Source organism: Procambarus clarkii, chromosome 67 (assembly GCF_040958095.1).
Source record: "Procambarus clarkii isolate CNS0578487 chromosome 67, FALCON_Pclarkii_2.0, whole genome shotgun sequence".
Lineage (NCBI taxonomy): Eukaryota > Metazoa > Arthropoda > Malacostraca > Decapoda > Cambaridae > Procambarus > Procambarus clarkii.
Window position 1 is genome coordinate 21,399,381 of NC_091216.1, and position 17,898 is coordinate 21,417,278.

The 17,898-nt window shown below is 49.4% G+C and overlaps 1 protein-coding gene across 1 annotated transcript; it reads left to right on the plus strand.

Moving 5' to 3' along the window:
- The first annotated feature begins 657 nt into the window (after positions 1–657).
- Positions 658–2,860, plus strand: LOC123753166 (putative uncharacterized protein DDB_G0271606). Its single transcript, XM_069310273.1, has 2 exons — positions 658–1,053; positions 1,505–2,860. The coding sequence occupies exons 1-2, from the start codon at positions 658–660 to the stop codon at positions 2,858–2,860; spliced, it is 1,752 nt and encodes a 583-aa protein (XP_069166374.1).
- Positions 2,861–17,898: the final 15,038 nt, after the last annotated feature.

Below are 17,898 nucleotides of genomic sequence, written 5' to 3' on the forward strand. Positions count from 1 at the left end.
GGGGCGGGGAGGAGGGGCGTCTCTCGGGCCTGCCGTCCCAGGGGACTCCTCAAACAAGCCATCCAATCACAACACACCTTACCGCAGCACTTTTACGCCATTGGTTGGTATGTGAAGGTGTAAAACTCGGCTCAACACAACGAACACAAATGTTCTTCATCAACATCTTGGCCTTAATTCCTCCAGCTGTGTTGCACTAGGCTTGTGTGTGTGTGTGTTTGTTTGTTTGTCTCACACTGTGTGTTGCTGGGGTTATGACAGGTGTGGCTGTGGTCATGACAGGTGTGGCTGTGGTCATGACAGGTGTGGCTGTGGTTGTGACAGGTGTGCCTGTGGTCATGACAGGTGTGGCTGTGGTTGTGACAGGTGTGGCTGTGGTCATGACAGGTGTGTCTGTGGTCATGACAGGTGTGGCTGTGGTTGTGACAGGTGTGGCTGTGGTTGTGACAGGTGTGGCTGTGGTCATGACAGGTGTGGCTGTGGTTGTGACAGGTGTGCCTGTGGTCATGACAGGTGTGGCTGTGGTTGTGACAGGTGTGGCTGTGGTTGTGACAGGTGTGGCTGTGGTCATGACAGGTGTGGCTGTGGTCATGACAGGTGTGTTGCTGGGGTCATGACAGGTGTGTTGCTGGGGTCATGACAGGTGTGGCTGTGGTCATGACAGGTGTGGCTGTGGTCATGACAGGTGTGGCTGTGGTCATGACAGGTGTGGCTGTGGTCATGACAGGTGTGGCTGTGGTTGTGACAGGTGTGCCTGTGGTCATGACAGGTGTGCCTGTGGTCGTGACAGGTGTGGCTGTGGTCATGACAGGTGTGGCTGTGGTCATGACAGGTGTGGCTGTGGTCATGACAGGAGTGCCTGTGGTCATGACAGGTGTGGCTGTGGTTGTGACAGGTGTGGCTGTGGTTGTGACAGGTGTGGCTGTGGTCATGATAGGTGTGGCTGTGGTTGTGACAGGTGTGCCTGTGGTCATGACAGGTGTGGCTGTGGTTGTGACAGGTGTGGCTGTGGTCGTGACAGGTGTGGCTGTGGTCATGACAGGTGTGGCTGTGGTCATGACAGGTGTGTTGCTGGGGTCATGACAGGTGTGTTGCTGGGGTCATGACAGGTGTGGCTGTGGTCATGACAGGTGTGGCTGTGGTCATGGCAGGTGTGGCTGTGGTCATGACAGGTGTGGCTGTGGTCATGACAGGTGTGGCTGTGGTCATGACAGGTGTGGCTGTGGTCACCACAACCACAGGTCACAGGTCACCACAACCACAGGTCACCACAACCACAAGTCACCACAACCACAGGTCACCACAACCACAGGTCACCACAACCACAGGTCACCACAACCACAGGTCACCACAACCACAGGTCACCACAACCACAGGTCACAGTTCACAACTACAAGGGAAGGGCGTACCTTAGTGCAGGCTTCCTGTTGTCCAGGAGAAAGAGTGTCAAGCCTTGCAAGTGTGTAGGAAAAAGGTTTGATAGTGTATGAGAGGTTGAGAGCAGCAGCAACAGCAGCCGCTGGAGCAGCAACCACAGACACAGCAGCCGCTGGAGCAGCAACCACAGACACAGCAGCCGCTGGAGCAGCAACCACAGACACAGCAGCCGCTGGAGCAGCAACCACAGACACAGCAGCCGCTGGAGCAGCAGCCACAGACACAGCAGCCGCTGGAGCAGCAACCACAGACACAGCAGCCGCTGGAGCAGCAACCACAGACACAGCAGCCGTTGGAGCAGCAGCCACAGACACAGCAGCCGCTGGAGCAGCAACCACAGACACAGCAGCCGCTGGAGCAGCAACCACAGACACAGCAGCCGCTGGAGCAGCAACCACAGACACAGCAGCCGCTGGAGCAGCAGCCACAGACACAGCAGCCGCTGGAGCAGCAACCACAGACACAGCAGCCGCTGGAGCAGCAACCACAGACACAGCAGCCGCTGGAGCAGCAACCACAGACACAGCAGCCGCTGGAGCAGCAGCCACAGACACAGCAGCCGCTGGAGCAGCAACCACAGACACAGCAGCCGCTGGAGCAGCAACCACAGACACAGCAGCCGCTGGAGCAGCAACCACAGACACAGCAGCCGCTGGAGCAGCAACCACAGACACAGCAGCCGCTGGAGCAGCAACCACAGACACAGCAGCCGCTGGAGCAGCAACCACAGACACAGCAGCCGTTGGAGCAGCAGCCACAGACACAGCAGCCGCTGGAGCAGCAACCACAGACACAGCAGCCGCTGGAGCAGCAACCACAGACACAGCAGCCGCTGGAGCAGCAACCACAGACACAGCAGCCGCTGGAGCAGCAACCACAGACACAGCAGCCGCTGGAGCAGCAACCACAGACACAGCAGCCGCTGGAGCAGCAACCACAGACACAGCAGCCGCTGGAGCAGCAACCACAGACACAGCAGCCGCTGGAGCAGCAACCACAGCAACAGCAGCCGCTGGAGCAGCAACCACAGCAACAGCAGCCGCTGGAGCAGCAACCACAGACACAGCAGCCGCTGGAGCAGCAACCACAGACACAGCAGCCGCTGGAGCAGCAACCACAGACACAGCAGCCGCTGGAGCAGCAACGACAGACACAGCAGCCGCTGGAGCAGCAACCACAGACACAGCAGCCGCTGGAGCAGCAACCACAGACACAGCAGCCGCTGGAGCAGCAGCCACAGACACAGCAGCCGCTGGAGCAGCAACCACAGACACAGCAGCCGCTGGAGCAGCAACCACAGACACAGCAGCCGCTGGAGCAGCAACCACAGACACAGCAGCCGCTGGAGCAGCAACCACAGACACAGCAGCCGCTGGAGCAGCAACCACAGACACAGCAGCTGCAGCAACAGCTGAAGCAGTAGCAGCAACACTGCATCAAACACTCAGACGACACAAATGCATTAAACCACTGAAACACCTTATTCAGTCTGGCTCTGTTGCGGTGTGTAGTAGTGGCTGATGTTGTGGCTGATGTTGTGGCTGATGTTGTGGCTGATGTTGTGGCTGTTGTTGTGGCTGATGTTGTGGCTGATGTTGTGGCTGTTGTTGTGGCTGATGTTGTGGCTGTTGTTGTGGCTGATGTTGTGGCTGATGTTGTGGCTGTTGTTGTGGCTGATGTTGTGGCTGATGTTGTAGCTGATGTTGTAGCTGATGTTGTGGCTGTTGTTGTGGCTGATGTTGTGGCTGATGTTGTAGCTGATGTTGTGGCTGATGTTGTGGCTGATGTTGTGGCTGTTGTTGTGGCTGATGTTGTGGCTGATGTTGTGGCTGTTGTTGTGGCTGATGTTGTGGCTGATGTTGTGGCTGATGTTGTGGCTGATGTTGTGGCTGATGTTGTAGCTGATGTTGTGGCTGTTGTTGTGGCTGATGTTGTGGCTGATGTGGCTGATGTTGTGGCTGATGTGGCTGATGTTGTGGCTGATGTGGCTGATGTTGTGGCTGATGTTGTGGCTGATGTGGATGATGTTGTGGCTGATGTGGCTGTTGTGGTTGATGTTGTGGCTGGTGTTGTGGCTGATGTTGTGGCTGATGTTGTGGTTGATGTGGCTGATGTTGTGGCTGATGTTGTGGCTGATGTGGCTGATGTTGTGGCTGATGTTGTGGCTGTTGTTGTGGCTGATGTTGTGGCTGATGTTGTGGCTGTTGTTGTGGCTGATGTTGTGGCTGATGTTGTGGCTGTTGTTGTGGCTGATGTTGAGGCTGTTGTTGTGGCTGATGTTGTGGCTGATGTTGTGGCTGATGTTGTGGCTGATGTTGTGGCTGATGTTGTGGCTGATGTTGTGGCTGATGTTGTGGCTAATGTGGCTGTTGTTGTGGCTGATGTTGTGGCTGATGTTGTGGCTGTTGTTGTGGCTGATGTTGTGGCTGATGTTGTGGCTGATGTTGTGGCTGTCGTTGTGGCTGATGTTGTGGCTGTCGTTGTGGCTGATGTTGTGGCTGATGTGGCTGTTGTTATGGCTGATGTTGTGGCTGATGTTGTGGCTGATGTTGTGGCTGATGTTGTGGCTGATGTTGTGGCTGTTGTTGTGGCTGATGTTGTGGCTGATGTTGTGGCTGATGTTGTGGCTGATGTTGTGGCTGATGTTGTGGCTGTCGTTGTGGCTGATGTTGTGGCTGATGTTGTGGCTGATGTTGTGGCTGATGTTGTGGCTGTTGTTGTGGCTGATGTTGTGGCTGATGTTGTGGCTGATGTTGTGGCTGATGTGGCTGTTGTTGTGGCTGATGTTGTGGCTGATGTTGTGGCTGATGTTGTGGCTGTTGTTGTGGCTGATGTTGTGGCTGTTGTTGTGGCTGATGTTGTGGCTGATGTTGTGGCTGTTGTTGTGGCTGTTGTTGTGGCTGATGTTGTGGCTGATGTTGTGGCTGATGTTGTGGCTGATGTTGTGGCTGTCGTTGTGGCTGATGTTGTGGCTGTCGTTGTGGCTGATGTTGTGGCTGATGTGGCTGTTGTTATGGCTGATGTTGTGGCTGATGTTGTGGCTGATGTTGTGGCTGATGTTGTGGCTGATGTTGTGGCTGTTGTTGTGGCTGATGTTGTGGCTGATGTTGTGGCTGATGTTGTGGCTGATGTTGTGGCTGATGTTGTGGCTGTCGTTGTGGCTGATGTTGTGGCTGATGTTGTGGCTGATGTTGTGGCTGATGTTGTGGCTGTTGTTGTGGCTGATGTTGTGGCTGATGTTGTGGCTGATGTTGTGGCTGATGTGGCTGTTGTTGTGGCTGATGTTGTGGCTGATGTTGTGGCTGATGTTGTGGCTGTTGTTGTGGCTGATGTTGTGGCTGATGTTGTGGCTGATGTTGTGGCTGATGTTGTGGCTGATGTTGTGGCTGTTGTTGTGGCTGATGTTGTGGCTGTTGTTGTGGCTGTTGTTGTGGCTGATGTTGTGGCTGATGTTGTGGCTGTTGTTGTGGCTGATGTTGTGGCTGTTGTTGTGGCTGATGTTGTGGCTGATGTTGTGGCTGATGTTGTGGCTGATGTTGTGGCTGATGTTGTGGCTGTTGTTGTGGCTGATGTTGTGGCTGATGTTGTGGCTGATGTTGTGGCTGATGTTGTGGCTGTTGTTGTGGCTGATGTTGTGGCTGATGTTGTGGCTGATGTTGTGGCTGATGTTGTGGCTGATGTTGTGGCTGATGTTGTGGCTGATGTTGTGGCTGTTGTTGTGGCTGTTGTTGTGGCTGATGTTGTGGCTGATGTTGTGGCTGTTGTTGTGGCTGATGTTGTGGCTGATGTTGTGGCTGATGTTGTGGCTGTTGTTGTGGCTGATGTTGTGGCTGATGTTGTGGCTGTTGTTGTGGCTGATGTTGTGGCTGATGTTGATGGTAGGCTCTCCCCCCTACCCTCCTCCCACAGCACAGTAAACCAAGGCCTCCGGGGTCACCTCACCTCAACAGCCTTTGAGTTAAGCAAGTAAGCCTCCAGCCTCCACGTCTGGTCTCTCAGACTTAAAGTCTTTCTTTGCCTAAAGTCTTAATGTCACCAAACAATTCTCAAAATCATTGACAGATTTCCTTTACTGAGTGAATAATGAAGATGTGATGAAGGAAGCCGACCCACGGGTCATGGTTCGTGTACATTGTAGCCGACAGTCATTATATTGTTTTATTGAAAAGAAAGTTCCTTTGATTTAACTTACCAAAGTGTAGGATTTGTGTTTGTTGAATATTAACCTTAATAAACTCATGCCATCGTTGGTTTACTTTAGTTCTCCATCACTACCATGTTTCATTTTCTGTTGGAACACTTTGTTGTACTTGTATCGCGTTTTCTTTAGAGCGCGCATCAACTAAAGGCTCTCTGGCCCCCACCTCTCAACTCACATTAATGAGTTAGTTCCATAAGAGCCACCATTATGAGTCTCATAATTATGGTAGGGTAGGATGGTTGTCTTCCCAGGGTAGTTAGCCCCCGTGACAGTGAGAGGGTTATGGCGGGACGTCAGCTGGGCTCCGCCTGGGTCCATGATGGGAGTCTTTGATGTCAGTGATATCGTGGGGGTTGCCTGCTGCTGCTGCTGCTGCTGCTGCTGCTGCTGCTGCTGCTGCTGCTCTGCTTCACTACCTTATCCACTCACTCACTCACTCCTCGGCTCCTGTGTGCACCTGTTCGTGTGTGTGTGTGTGTGTGTGTGTGTGTGTGTGTGTGTGTGTGTGTGTGTGTGTGTGTGTGTGTGTGTGTGTGTGTACTCACCTAGTTGTGTCTGCAGGATCGAGCATTGACTCTTGGATCCCGCCTTTCGAGCATCGGTTGTTTACGGCAATGACTCCTGTCTCATTTCCCTATCATACCTGGTTTTAAAATTATGAATAGTATTTGCTTCCACAACCTGTTCCTAAAGTGCATTCCATTTCCCCACTACTCTCACGCTAAAAGAAAACTTCCTAACATCTCCGTGTGTGTGTGTGTGTGTGTGTGTGTGTGTGTGTGTGTGTGTGTGTGTGTGTGTGTGTGTGTGTGTGTCTGCTCAGCTAGTTGAGCTTGCGGGATCGAGCCTCTGCTCTTAAGCCCAGCCTCTCGACCATCATTGGTTCAATACAGTGACTCATTTCAGTCGTTTTGTTACCATATTTACATTTCAAAGTTGTGTATATAATTGGCTTCGACAACTTGCTCATGTGATCCATTGCACTTATTAACGACTCTGGGACTGGAAAAGTTCCTTCTGGTATCTCGTTGCCTCGTCTGCTTCCAGTTTCCAATTATCTCCTCTTGTTCCACTGCTCCTTAATTTGTGCATTGCTTCCAAGCAGTCATGTCTGCTTCCAAGTAGTCATGTCTACTTCCAAGTAGTCATGTCTGCTTCCAAGCAGTCATGTCTGCTTCCAAGTAGTCATGTCTACTTCCAAGTAGTCATGTCTGCTTCCAAGCAGTCATGTCTGCTTCCAAGTAGTCATGTCTACTTCCAAGTAGTCATGTCTGCTTCCAAGCAGTCATGTCTGCTTCCAAGCAGTCATGTCTGCTTCCAAGCAGTCATGTCTACTTCCAAGTAGTCATGTCTACTTCCAAGTAGTCATGTCTGCTTCCAAGTACTCATGTCTACTTCCAAGTAGTCATGTCTACTTCCAAGTAGTCATGTCTGCTTCCAAGCAGTCATGTCTGCTTCCAAGTAGTCATGACTGCTTCCAAGCAGTCATGTCTGCTTCCAAGCAGTCATGTCTGCTTCCAAGCAGTCATGTCTGCCGTATTCCTTCTTTCCCCCGTCGTAGTGGGCTCCAGCTCCCTCAGTATTTCTTCATAGCTCAGTACCCTTACCTCGGGAACCTTTTCTAGCCATTTAACAGATAATCTTTGGAGAAAGTCTAGTTCATGTTGAAATGTACTGGAGTCCTATACAGTTCTGACTCGCCTCGTTATCTTAGTCTCACCAATAAACATGGATAAGAGTGAGCTTACTTCCACTGTTTACAGACTTTATATATATTAAGAACAGGATGGGTCCCAGTACCGACCCTTGCAGTACCCTGCTCATTACTTCTCTACAGTCTCATAACTCTGACTCTTGACTCTTTGCCTTCTTCTTGAAGAGTACTTCTACCTTTAGTACTCTTCTTGATACACCAGCCTGTTGTCTAGTTGTCATAGGAGTCGCTTGGGAGCAACAGTGTCAAAAGCTTACTGGCAATCCTGGAAAATGCGGACTACCCAGCCCTCTCTCAGCTGGTTGATTGTTGTCGTCATGTTGTTATTTTCCTTTGATCAATTCCATGTTGATGTTAGGAAACAAATCCCCCGTGTTGCGTGTGTTTGTCTTATCCTTCTGTTAATGTCTAATGTATTGTGAGCGATGCTGGCCTGTAGTTCACTTGTTACTGTCTCCCTTCTTTATGTACATACCTACCATATTACATGTCTTAGACATTTCTGGTAGTTCTCTTTCACCTCGTCCCTACTCACCTTCCTTCCCTCCCCTCACCTTCCCTCCCTCTCTTCCCCTCTCACCTCGTCCCCTCCTTCCCTCCCTCCCCTCACCTTCCCTCCCTCCCCTCACCTTCCCTCCCTCCCCTCACCTTCCTTCCCTCCCTCTCTTCCCCTCTCACCTCGTCCCTTCCTTCCCTCCCTCCCCTCACCTTCCCTCCCTCCCCTCACCTTCCTTCCCTCCCCTTCCCTCTCTTCCCCTCCCACCTCGTCCCTTCCTTCCCTCCCTCCCCTCACCTTCCCTCCCTCCCCTCACCTTCCCTCCCTCCCCTCACCTTCCCTCCCTCCCCTCACCTTCCCTCCCTCCCCTCACTAACAGAATTACCTGTCGGTGCCGTCTGGTTATTTAGTTCTTATGCAAGCCGGTGTGAGAGAGGTGGGCGCTCACCCTGCTCTCTCCTCTTACTCTCCTCTCCCCTCACCATGTCCACTCCCTTCCCCCTGTCCTCACTCTCCCTCTTCTCTTCCCTCTCCCTTCCGTTCCCTCCCTGTTCTTGCCCTCTGCCTACCTCTTACCTCCCCTCCCCTCCCCTCACTTTGTTATTCTCTTGTTTTCAACTTTCCGTCTCGTTTTTCATCCCCCTTTCTCTCTCTCTCTCTCACTTTTATTTGTATTTTTAATATATTATTTATTCACACTGTCGTTCTCTTTGTTTATGTATTTCATTCTCTATTTGCCACCCTTCCCCCCCCCCCGCCCCCTGTACACACACACACACACACAGTGGTTGACAAATGGAATGCATTAGGGAGTGATGTGGTGGAGGCTGACTCCATACACAGTTTCAAGTGTAGATATGATAGAGCCCAGTAGGCTCAGGAACCTGTACACCAGTTGATTGATAGTTGAGAGGCGGGACCAAAGAGCTAAAGCTCAACCCCCGCAAGCACAACTAGGTGAGTACAACTAGGTGAGTACACACACACACACACACACACACACACACACACACACACACACACACACACACCTGGGAAAGAACAGAGCTCAACCCCCGCAAGAACAACTAGGTGACTACACCCACGTGTTCTATACCCAATAGTGATGATGACTTGAGTAACTTAAGATAACAGAGCTGAGTATGCGAGTATAACCAGGTGAGAGAGAGTAGTGAGAACTGCCACTTTACACCACCACCACCACCACCACAGCTCCCGCCCTACCAATGAGGAAAAGATTACACGGTCCCCTCGACAGAGCAACACCTCTCATCATCCTTCATGTATAACCTCACCTCTACCAAACTTATATTCACTATCCCTTGGCCTCCGAATATGGTGATGACATGATGACAATTTACGTGTCCTTAGCAACACGTGTTAGGCTGAATCATTATTTTTGACTGAAGTTCTGTAGATATTTGTTCAACTACTTTACCAAGTTAAGAAGAACATTAAGTAATATACAGGAGATCCCAGCTGGAATCATCGATGTAGCCCTTCAAATAATATATAATATTAGTGAAATTAGTGAAATTAGATTAGTGAAATTCTAAGAAGCCAGTATGAGGCTATGTTTAGCACACCAATAAACAACATGAAAGTTGATGACCCAGACAGCTTCTTTATGAATGACATTCAAGCTGCAGATAATATAACGGATATTACCACAAACTCGGAAGATTTTGAAAGAGAAATTGATAATATGCCTATGCACTCAGCTCCTGGGCCTGACTCATGGAATTCAATATTCATAAAGAAATGTAAAGTACCAGTAGCGAGAGCACTCAGCGTAATATGGAGAAAGAGCCTGGATACAGGGGAGATACCAGCAGCACTTAAATCTGCAGATATAGCTCCGTTGCACAAGGGGGGGAGTAAAGCCTTGGCAAAAAATTATAGGCCAGTTGCACTAACATCACACATAATAAAAGTGTTTGAAAGAGTGATTAGGAATCAAATTTCTAGTTTTATGGAAAACAATGAATTGCACAATCCAGGACAACATGGATTCAGAGCGGGAAGATCCTGTCTGTCACAGTTACTCAACCACTATGACAAAATCACAGAAGCCCTAGAAGAAAAGCAAAATGCAGATGTTGTATACACAGACTTTGCAAAGGCGTTCGACAAATGTGACCATGGGGTGATAGCTCACAAAGTGAGGTCAGTGGGAATAACTGGAAAAGTAGGACGCTGGATACTCAATTTCCTGTCGAACAGAACACAAAGAGTAACAGTCAATCAGATAAAATCGAGTCCAAGCGATGTTAAAAGCTCTGTACCTCAAGGTACAGTCCTTGCACCGCTACTGTTCCTTATTCTCATATCTGATATAGACAAAAATACACGTCACAGCTTCGTGTCGTCCTTTGCAGATGACACAAAAATCAGCATGAAAATTACCTCTGCTGAAGACATTGAAAAACTACAAGCAGATGTCATCAAAGTTTTTGATTGGGCAGCAGAAAATAACATGATGTTTAACAGTGATAAATTTCAGGTACTCAGGTACGGCAAAATTGAGGATCTGAAACATAATACAGGGTACAAAACACAATCGAATCTTCCCATAGTAGAAAAACAGCATGTCAAGGATTTGGGAATAATGATGTCCGACGATCTAACGTTTAGGGAGCATAACCAAGCAAATATTGCGTCAGCCAGAAAAATGATCGGATGGATTACGAGAACTTTCAAATCCAGGGATCCCATCACAATGGTTGTACTCTTCAAGTCACTTGTGCTGTCCCGTCTCGAGTACTGCTCAGTACTCACTTCCCCCTTCAGAGCAGGAGAGATTGCTGAAATAGAGGGAATACAGAGAACATATACGGCACGCATAGACGAGATAAAACACCTAAATTATTGGGATCGTCTCAAAGCTCTCCAAATGTACTCACTAGATAGGAGACGAGAGAGATACCAAATAATATACACATGGAAAATACTGGAGGGTCAGGTCCCAAATCTACACAGTAAAATAACAACGTACTGGAGTGAACGATATGGAAGAAAATGCAAGATTGAACCAGTGAAGAGCAGAGGTGCCATAGGCACAATCAGAGAACACTGTATAAACATCAGAGGTCCGCGGTTGTTCAACATCCTCCCAGCGAGCATAAGAAATATTGCCGAAACAACCGTGGACATCTTCAAGAGGAAACTGGACGGTTTTCTAAGAGAAGTTCCGGATCAGCCGGGCTGTGGTGGGTATGTGGGCCTGCGGGCCGCTCCAAGCAACAGCCTGGTGGACCAAACTCTCACAAGTCGAGCCTGGCCTCGGGCCGGGCTTGGGAAGTAGAAGAACTCCCAGAACCCCATCAACCAGGTATCAACCAGGTATATTACTGAAAATGCCCGAATGGGATTGATCAATGATTCTAGCATAAATCTTCTCCATATTTCTCATGTTCTTCTTCACTTGGGAAGGAAGATGAAAAAGATAACTCTTCAAAGATAATTTGACAATTGTATTTGGCCTGACGAATGCTGCTGATGAAAGCGTTTCGCTGAAGCACTCTTCAGCATCTACGGAGGCAAGAGGGGGTAATGGATACATAATAATGGATACATGTGTGTATCTTAGTTGCCCCAAGATGAGGCTCCACTACCAACCCATGTGTCCCACACTCGGTGAGACACAGGTGTCCCACACTCGGGGAGACACAGGTGTCCCACACTCGGGGAGACACATGTGTCCCACACTCGGGGAGACACATGTGTCCCACACTCGGGGAGACACATGTGTCCCACACTCGGGGAGACACATGTGTCCCACACTCGGGGAGACACAGGTGTCCTCACACTCGGGGAGACACATGTGTCCCACACTCGGGGAGACACAGGTGTCCTCACACCTAGGAGCAAGGTTCTCGCTCACCACATTTCTTTGTTATGGTCGTACCGTTTGTGCCCGTTCACCCACATATCGTGGGTCCCCTTGGCACCCCCAGGGGACGGGACCAGGAAGGAACCACCTTCGTGGCCGCCCTCAGTGTTGAGGTCAATGGTGCCACGCCAACAGTGCCAAGAGGCAGGCACAGCCAGCAGTGAGGCGGGGATGACAGTGAGTGGGAGGGAGGAGGAAGGGTAAGGGAGAGAGCAGTGACAACGTGTGGGATGGAGGGAGAGGAGTGGGAGGGAATAGGGAGAGTGAGGGAGGGGGGTGAGATAAAGGGGGTGAGAGGGAGGAAACAAAAGCTGCAGTAAGGTAGGGGGAGACGCGGTGCATATATGAATAGAACCCTTGACATTACCTCGTCATTGTTTCAGAGTCCCACTGTCCTCCCTATCCCCATCCCCACCCTGGCCTCTCCTCCGTCACGCTGCCCGTCCGCATCACCACCCATCACTGCTCTCACTACCACCATTATCAGCACTGTGGAGAAATGCCCGACACACCACTGGAACACAGTGGTCCAATCTAATACAGTGCACAGTTACAACCACGACAGACCACTGGAACATTATCTAATACAGTGCACAGTTACAACCACGACAGACCACAGGAACATTATCTAACACAGTGCACAGTTACAACCACGACAGACCACTGGAACATTATCTAACACAGTGCACAGTTACAACCACGACAGACCACTGGAACATTATCTAACACAGTGCACAGTTACAACCACGACAGACCACAGGAACATTATCTAATACAGTGCACAGTTACAACCACGACAGACCACTGGAACATTATCTAACACAGTGCACAGTTACAACCACGACAGACCACTGGAACATTATCTAACACAGTGCACAGTTACAAACCCATTAAGATTTCAACTTAGATTCAACAGAGCAGAAGAAGTTGTTAAACACATGGGACAAAATCTTACTGAAGCGACCATACGAGTCATAAATACTCATACTCCACCCAAGTAAAACAGAAACAAGCAACACTTAGTGGGCCAGCCAGAGGCTTAGGGCCCGCGCAGTGGGCCAGCCAGAGGCTTAGGGCCCGCGCAGGAATATCCAGGCAAAAAAAAAAAAAACTACAATCTTCCTCTACCACAACTACCACCTTCCTCTACCACAGGTAGAGGTACCAAATCTACACAGTAAAATAACAACGTACTGGAGTGAACGATATGGAAGACAATGCAAGATTGAACCAGTGAAGAGCAGAGGTGCCATAGGCACAATCAGAGAACACTGTATAAACATCAGAGGTCCGCGGTTGTTCAACGTCCTCCCAGCAAGCATAAGAAATATTGCCGGAACAACCGTGGACATCTTCAAGAGGAAACTAGATAGTGTCTTCCAAAAAGTTCCGGACCAACCGGGCTGTGGTGGGTATGTGGGCCTGCGGGCCGCTCCAAGCAACAGCCTGGTGGACCAAACTCTTACAAGTCAAGCTTTACCTCGAGCCGGGCTTGGAGAGTAGAAGAACTTCCAGAACCCCATCAACCAGGTATCAAGCAGGTCCCAACACTACCATCTTCCGTTACCTGTACCAGATCACCACCTTGCCCTACCCAAACCACCACAACTACCAGTATTACTACCTGTGCTGTCCCCAGTACTGTAACTAGCCGTCGAGCAGCAGCAGCAGCTGTGGTGGTAGTTTAGAGGTTGAAGAGTGTGGAGGTTGTGTTAGAGAGAGACGAGTCCATCAAGCGTAACTGAGCCCGGTGATAGGGCCATCCCGGCCTGGACAGATGAGGACTCATTACCGGCGCCAATTACCTGAGCGAGGGACAAACGGCCGTGCGTGTTCCATCCAATATCCTCATCAAAAAATATGAACACATTAACCATTTTTGGCGGGAGGGCGGGCGGGCTGCCGCCATAATACTGCAACAGCCGGGAAGATCCGTCACCCTTCACGCCTGTCACAGGTTCCACCCTCTCAATGTGTCAATAAAAACAGCCTTATTGACTGCCCACAATAAGGGTTACTTTACCCGGCAATGGTCTCGCTATCAGACGCCCTCGTTAGTACGGATATATGTTGATGATTGGTGGTGACGTGAGCAATGTGTGTCACCGGGGACCGTAGTGTGACCTGGGACCGTAGTGTGACCTGGGACCGTAGTGTGACCTGGGACTGTAGTGTGACCTGGGACCATAGTGTGACCTGGGACCGTAGTGTGACCTGGGACCCTGCATAAAGTCTACACAACAGTATGGTTCCAACAATATGCTTCAGTCTCCCTCGCCACCTCCAATGCCCCATTTTCAACTCAACTTTCGTTTTCTTTTTAAGACATACTAACATAATTCATACCGAGATGATACATCATTTACGTAAATAATAATAAAAATAATATGATTTATTAGAAAATATTTAAATACTTTTCTGTGTTATTCACGATGACTTTTTTTCCAGTTGAATTTTAAACTGGGTTGGGTAGGTTGGATGGGTAAGGCTTTGGCACTATCTTACTCATCAATGTCTCTCCGTCTCCGCCTCTCAAGAGAGGCGGAGACCTCCGCCAATGTCTCTGCAGTCTCCGTGGTGTAGTGGTAAGACACTCGCCTGGCGTTCCGCGAGCGCTATGTCATGGGTTCGTATCCTGGCCGGGGAGGATTTACTGGGCGCAATTCCTTAACTGTAGCCTCTGTTTAACGCAACAGTAAAATGTGTACTTGGATGAAAAAACGATTCTTCGCGGCAGGGGATCGTATTCCAGGGACCGTAGGATTAAGGACTTGCCCGAAACGCTACGCGTACTAGTGGCTGTACAAGAATGTAACAACTCTTGTATATATCTCAAAAAAAAAAAAAAAAAAAAAAAAAAAAATGTCGCCCGGTACTATCTGACTCATCAATGTCGCCCAGTATTATCTTACTCATCAATGTCGCCCAGGACTATCTTACTCATCAATGACGCGCAGGACTATCTTAATCATCAATGTCGCCCAGGACTATCTTATTCATCACTGACGCCCAGGACTATCTTACTCATCAATGTCGCCCAGGACTATCTTACTCATCAATGACGCGCAAGGACTACCTTACTCATCAATGTTTTCCAGTACTATCTTACTCATCAATGACGTCCAGTACTATCTTAAAAAGGTATAAAAATGCCGAACTTGACAAATGGGTACAATGCTATTCATCAAAAATACTAGCCATCACAAGAAATGTAATTATCCTCTATTATTTAGAGGATAATTACTCGAGGTATCCTTTAATAAGTCTTATATAAACAGTTATAGAGAAGCCTCGATGTCTCGTCTAAGATAATTATCAAAAGAAAGCACAAAGATCTTATGACTATAGTACTTGGAAGGGAGATCGAGGAGGCTAACGACCTGGGATACGAGGACGGAGGGAAGGACCGGTGACTATCCACTTGAACCATCGGGTATCGAACGGGGTCCTGCAGGCAGCGAGAGCGTCGCTCTACCCACAATACCATGGGGGATATACCACCACCGTGACGTTTCAAACCTTAACCACTGACACACCTACATGACACGCTATTTACAAATACTAATTAACATAAGTCTCTATAAAGTAAAGGCTTATATATGTATGTGTGACAAGTATTCACACATACACATTCCTGCATACATATATGCATATACATTAGGGTTCCTGCCCTGTAGGGGTCACGCCTCCAGTTTTATCCTGCTTTAAAGTCAGAATTCCTGTGACATGCTCAGCACTGAAGGTACTGAGCTTGGTCCTGTGCACAGTTGAGAGCGTCAGGTGTGCACGCTCCTGGCCAGGTTACACCACCTCATACCTGACGTTTCTGCCAGCCTGGTAGGGGAGGCAACTATCAGGGGGAAGCGCCAAGCCACTACGACTATATAGCCAGGGGAAGGGGTCAAGGACGGAGGGGAGGGGGAAGGAATAGTGCCCAACCACTTGGACGGTCAGGGGATTGAACGCCGACCTGCATGAAGCGAGCCCGTCGCTCTACCGTCCAGCCCAAGTGGTCAGGGTACCATGATGGTGATGGATGAGTGTGTCACACCGTAACTGAGCACCAAAGCTGTGTACTGTGCTGCACAATATAGTGACACCAAGCTAGTGACACCTACAGTGACACCTAGTGTTACCTAGCAGTAAAATAGGTACCTGGGTGTTAGTCAGCTGTCACGGGCTGCTTCCTGGGGGTGGAGGCCTGGTCGAGGACCGGGCCGCGGGGACACTAAAAAGCCCCGAAATCATCTCAAGATAACCTCAAGACAGACACGAGTCGTATACTCCCCAACTCATCATCACCACCATCACTCACTGTACAGTGATCATGGTGACTCACAACACCACGACCCAGTCTCCAGAAGCCACCATCGTCTCCTAGCAGTCACCAAGTCTTTACTCAACCACTGACGAAACATTTACATCTTTCCTCAAACAAGACGACTTTCGGGGTTGTGAAGTTTCCCAGCTCGTAAACTCTCTCGTAAAGGTAAGCAAAGCCGCCATAATTAAGGAAAGATGAAGAGGTTTCGTAAGGGGTTACTAGAAATACTTTGAGAGTCCCGGCCCTCGTCCCTGACACACCGACACTCTCAGGATTACAGAATCAAACTCTACTTCAACTGTACCTTCTCGGAGTTATGAATTCGGCAAGGTAACTTACAATTCATTTAAGGATTTGATGAATTCATAAATCCAATCAATTCATCAATTTGTGAATATTAATTATGACGAGCAAACCGCACCACACCTCAAGATGAGGAGACCGCGACGTTTCGGTCCATCGTGGACCATTACCAAGTGGTGTGATGATGGTCCAGCACGGACCGAAACGTCGTTGTCTCCTTATCTTCTGGTGTGGTCATCATATCTTCAGCCACGTCATTATGACTCATCGTCTGCAACATTATGTCATCATTAAATGATTCACCATACCAATAAATACAAAAATACAAGACATCAACTACTTAGGACATCACTTCCAGAGACAACATCAACCACCAACACCACAATCTCCACCATCTTACAAGTCTTGGTACTTACTCCTTAAATTACTTCACCAATTAACATCCAATCACTTCACCTTTGACCTCGAAGACAGCTTACAACCCACCACAGTTTGCCTGCTTGACCCTGACGTCACCAGCTTACCCTCACTGTCGTACAAGGACAATTCATTAACACCCCCCCCCCCCCGGACGTAAAAAGCAAGGACCTGCCGGTAATTACAAACTCGTATCTCGGCGGCAAACTACCAGCCTACCTCTAACTTGATAATACATGCATATATTATACCCGGGCTGAGAGAGAGAGAGAGAGACAGAGAGAGAGAGAGAGAGAGACAGAGAGAGAGAGAGACAGAGAGAGAGAGAGAGAGAGAGAGAGAGAGAGAGAGAGAGAGAGAGAGAGAGAGAGAGAGAGAGAGAGAGAGAGAGAGAGAGAGAGAGAGAGAGACAGAGAGACAGAGAGAGAGAGAGAGAGAGAGAGAGACAGAGAGAGAGAGAGAGACAGAGAGAGAGAGAGAGAGAGAGAGAGAGAGAGACAGAGACAGAGAGAGAGAGAGAGAGAGAGAGAGAGAGAGAGAGAGAGAGAGAGAGAGAGAGAGACAGAGACAGAGACAGAGAGAGAGAGAGAGAGAGAGAGAGAGAGAGAGAGAGAGAGAGAGCGTCGCCAAACACAAGTTGAGAAAATATGGTCTATTGTTGATCTCTTGTTGATGGTCTCCGCTATGCTGGACAAATCCAAGATGAGCTGTGTTGTTGTCCTGGCCACTGCAGGTGTCAGTGACCGCGCACACCTCCCTCCACCACTGCCACACCTGCAGGTACCTCTCACTCCAATACTGCCACACCTGCAGGTACCTCTCACTCCAACACTGTCAAACCAATTAGTTTCAAGACGGCACGCACACACACCTGGCGCGTCATTCTGGAGTTTTAAAGGTTGAGAGGCACTCATCTGGTGCCAGCGACCCACAATGTAGGCTGCTAGGCCTTGAGATGTTGTTGATTTAAGATTTAGCTACTCAGAACGAAGTGTCCATGTAGCACGGGCTATGGCGAGCCCGCTAGGCCTTGTGGTGGTGGTGGGATGTCCATTTTAACGATCAACTACACCTCACTGCTCGGCCGAGATAACACACACACACACACACACAC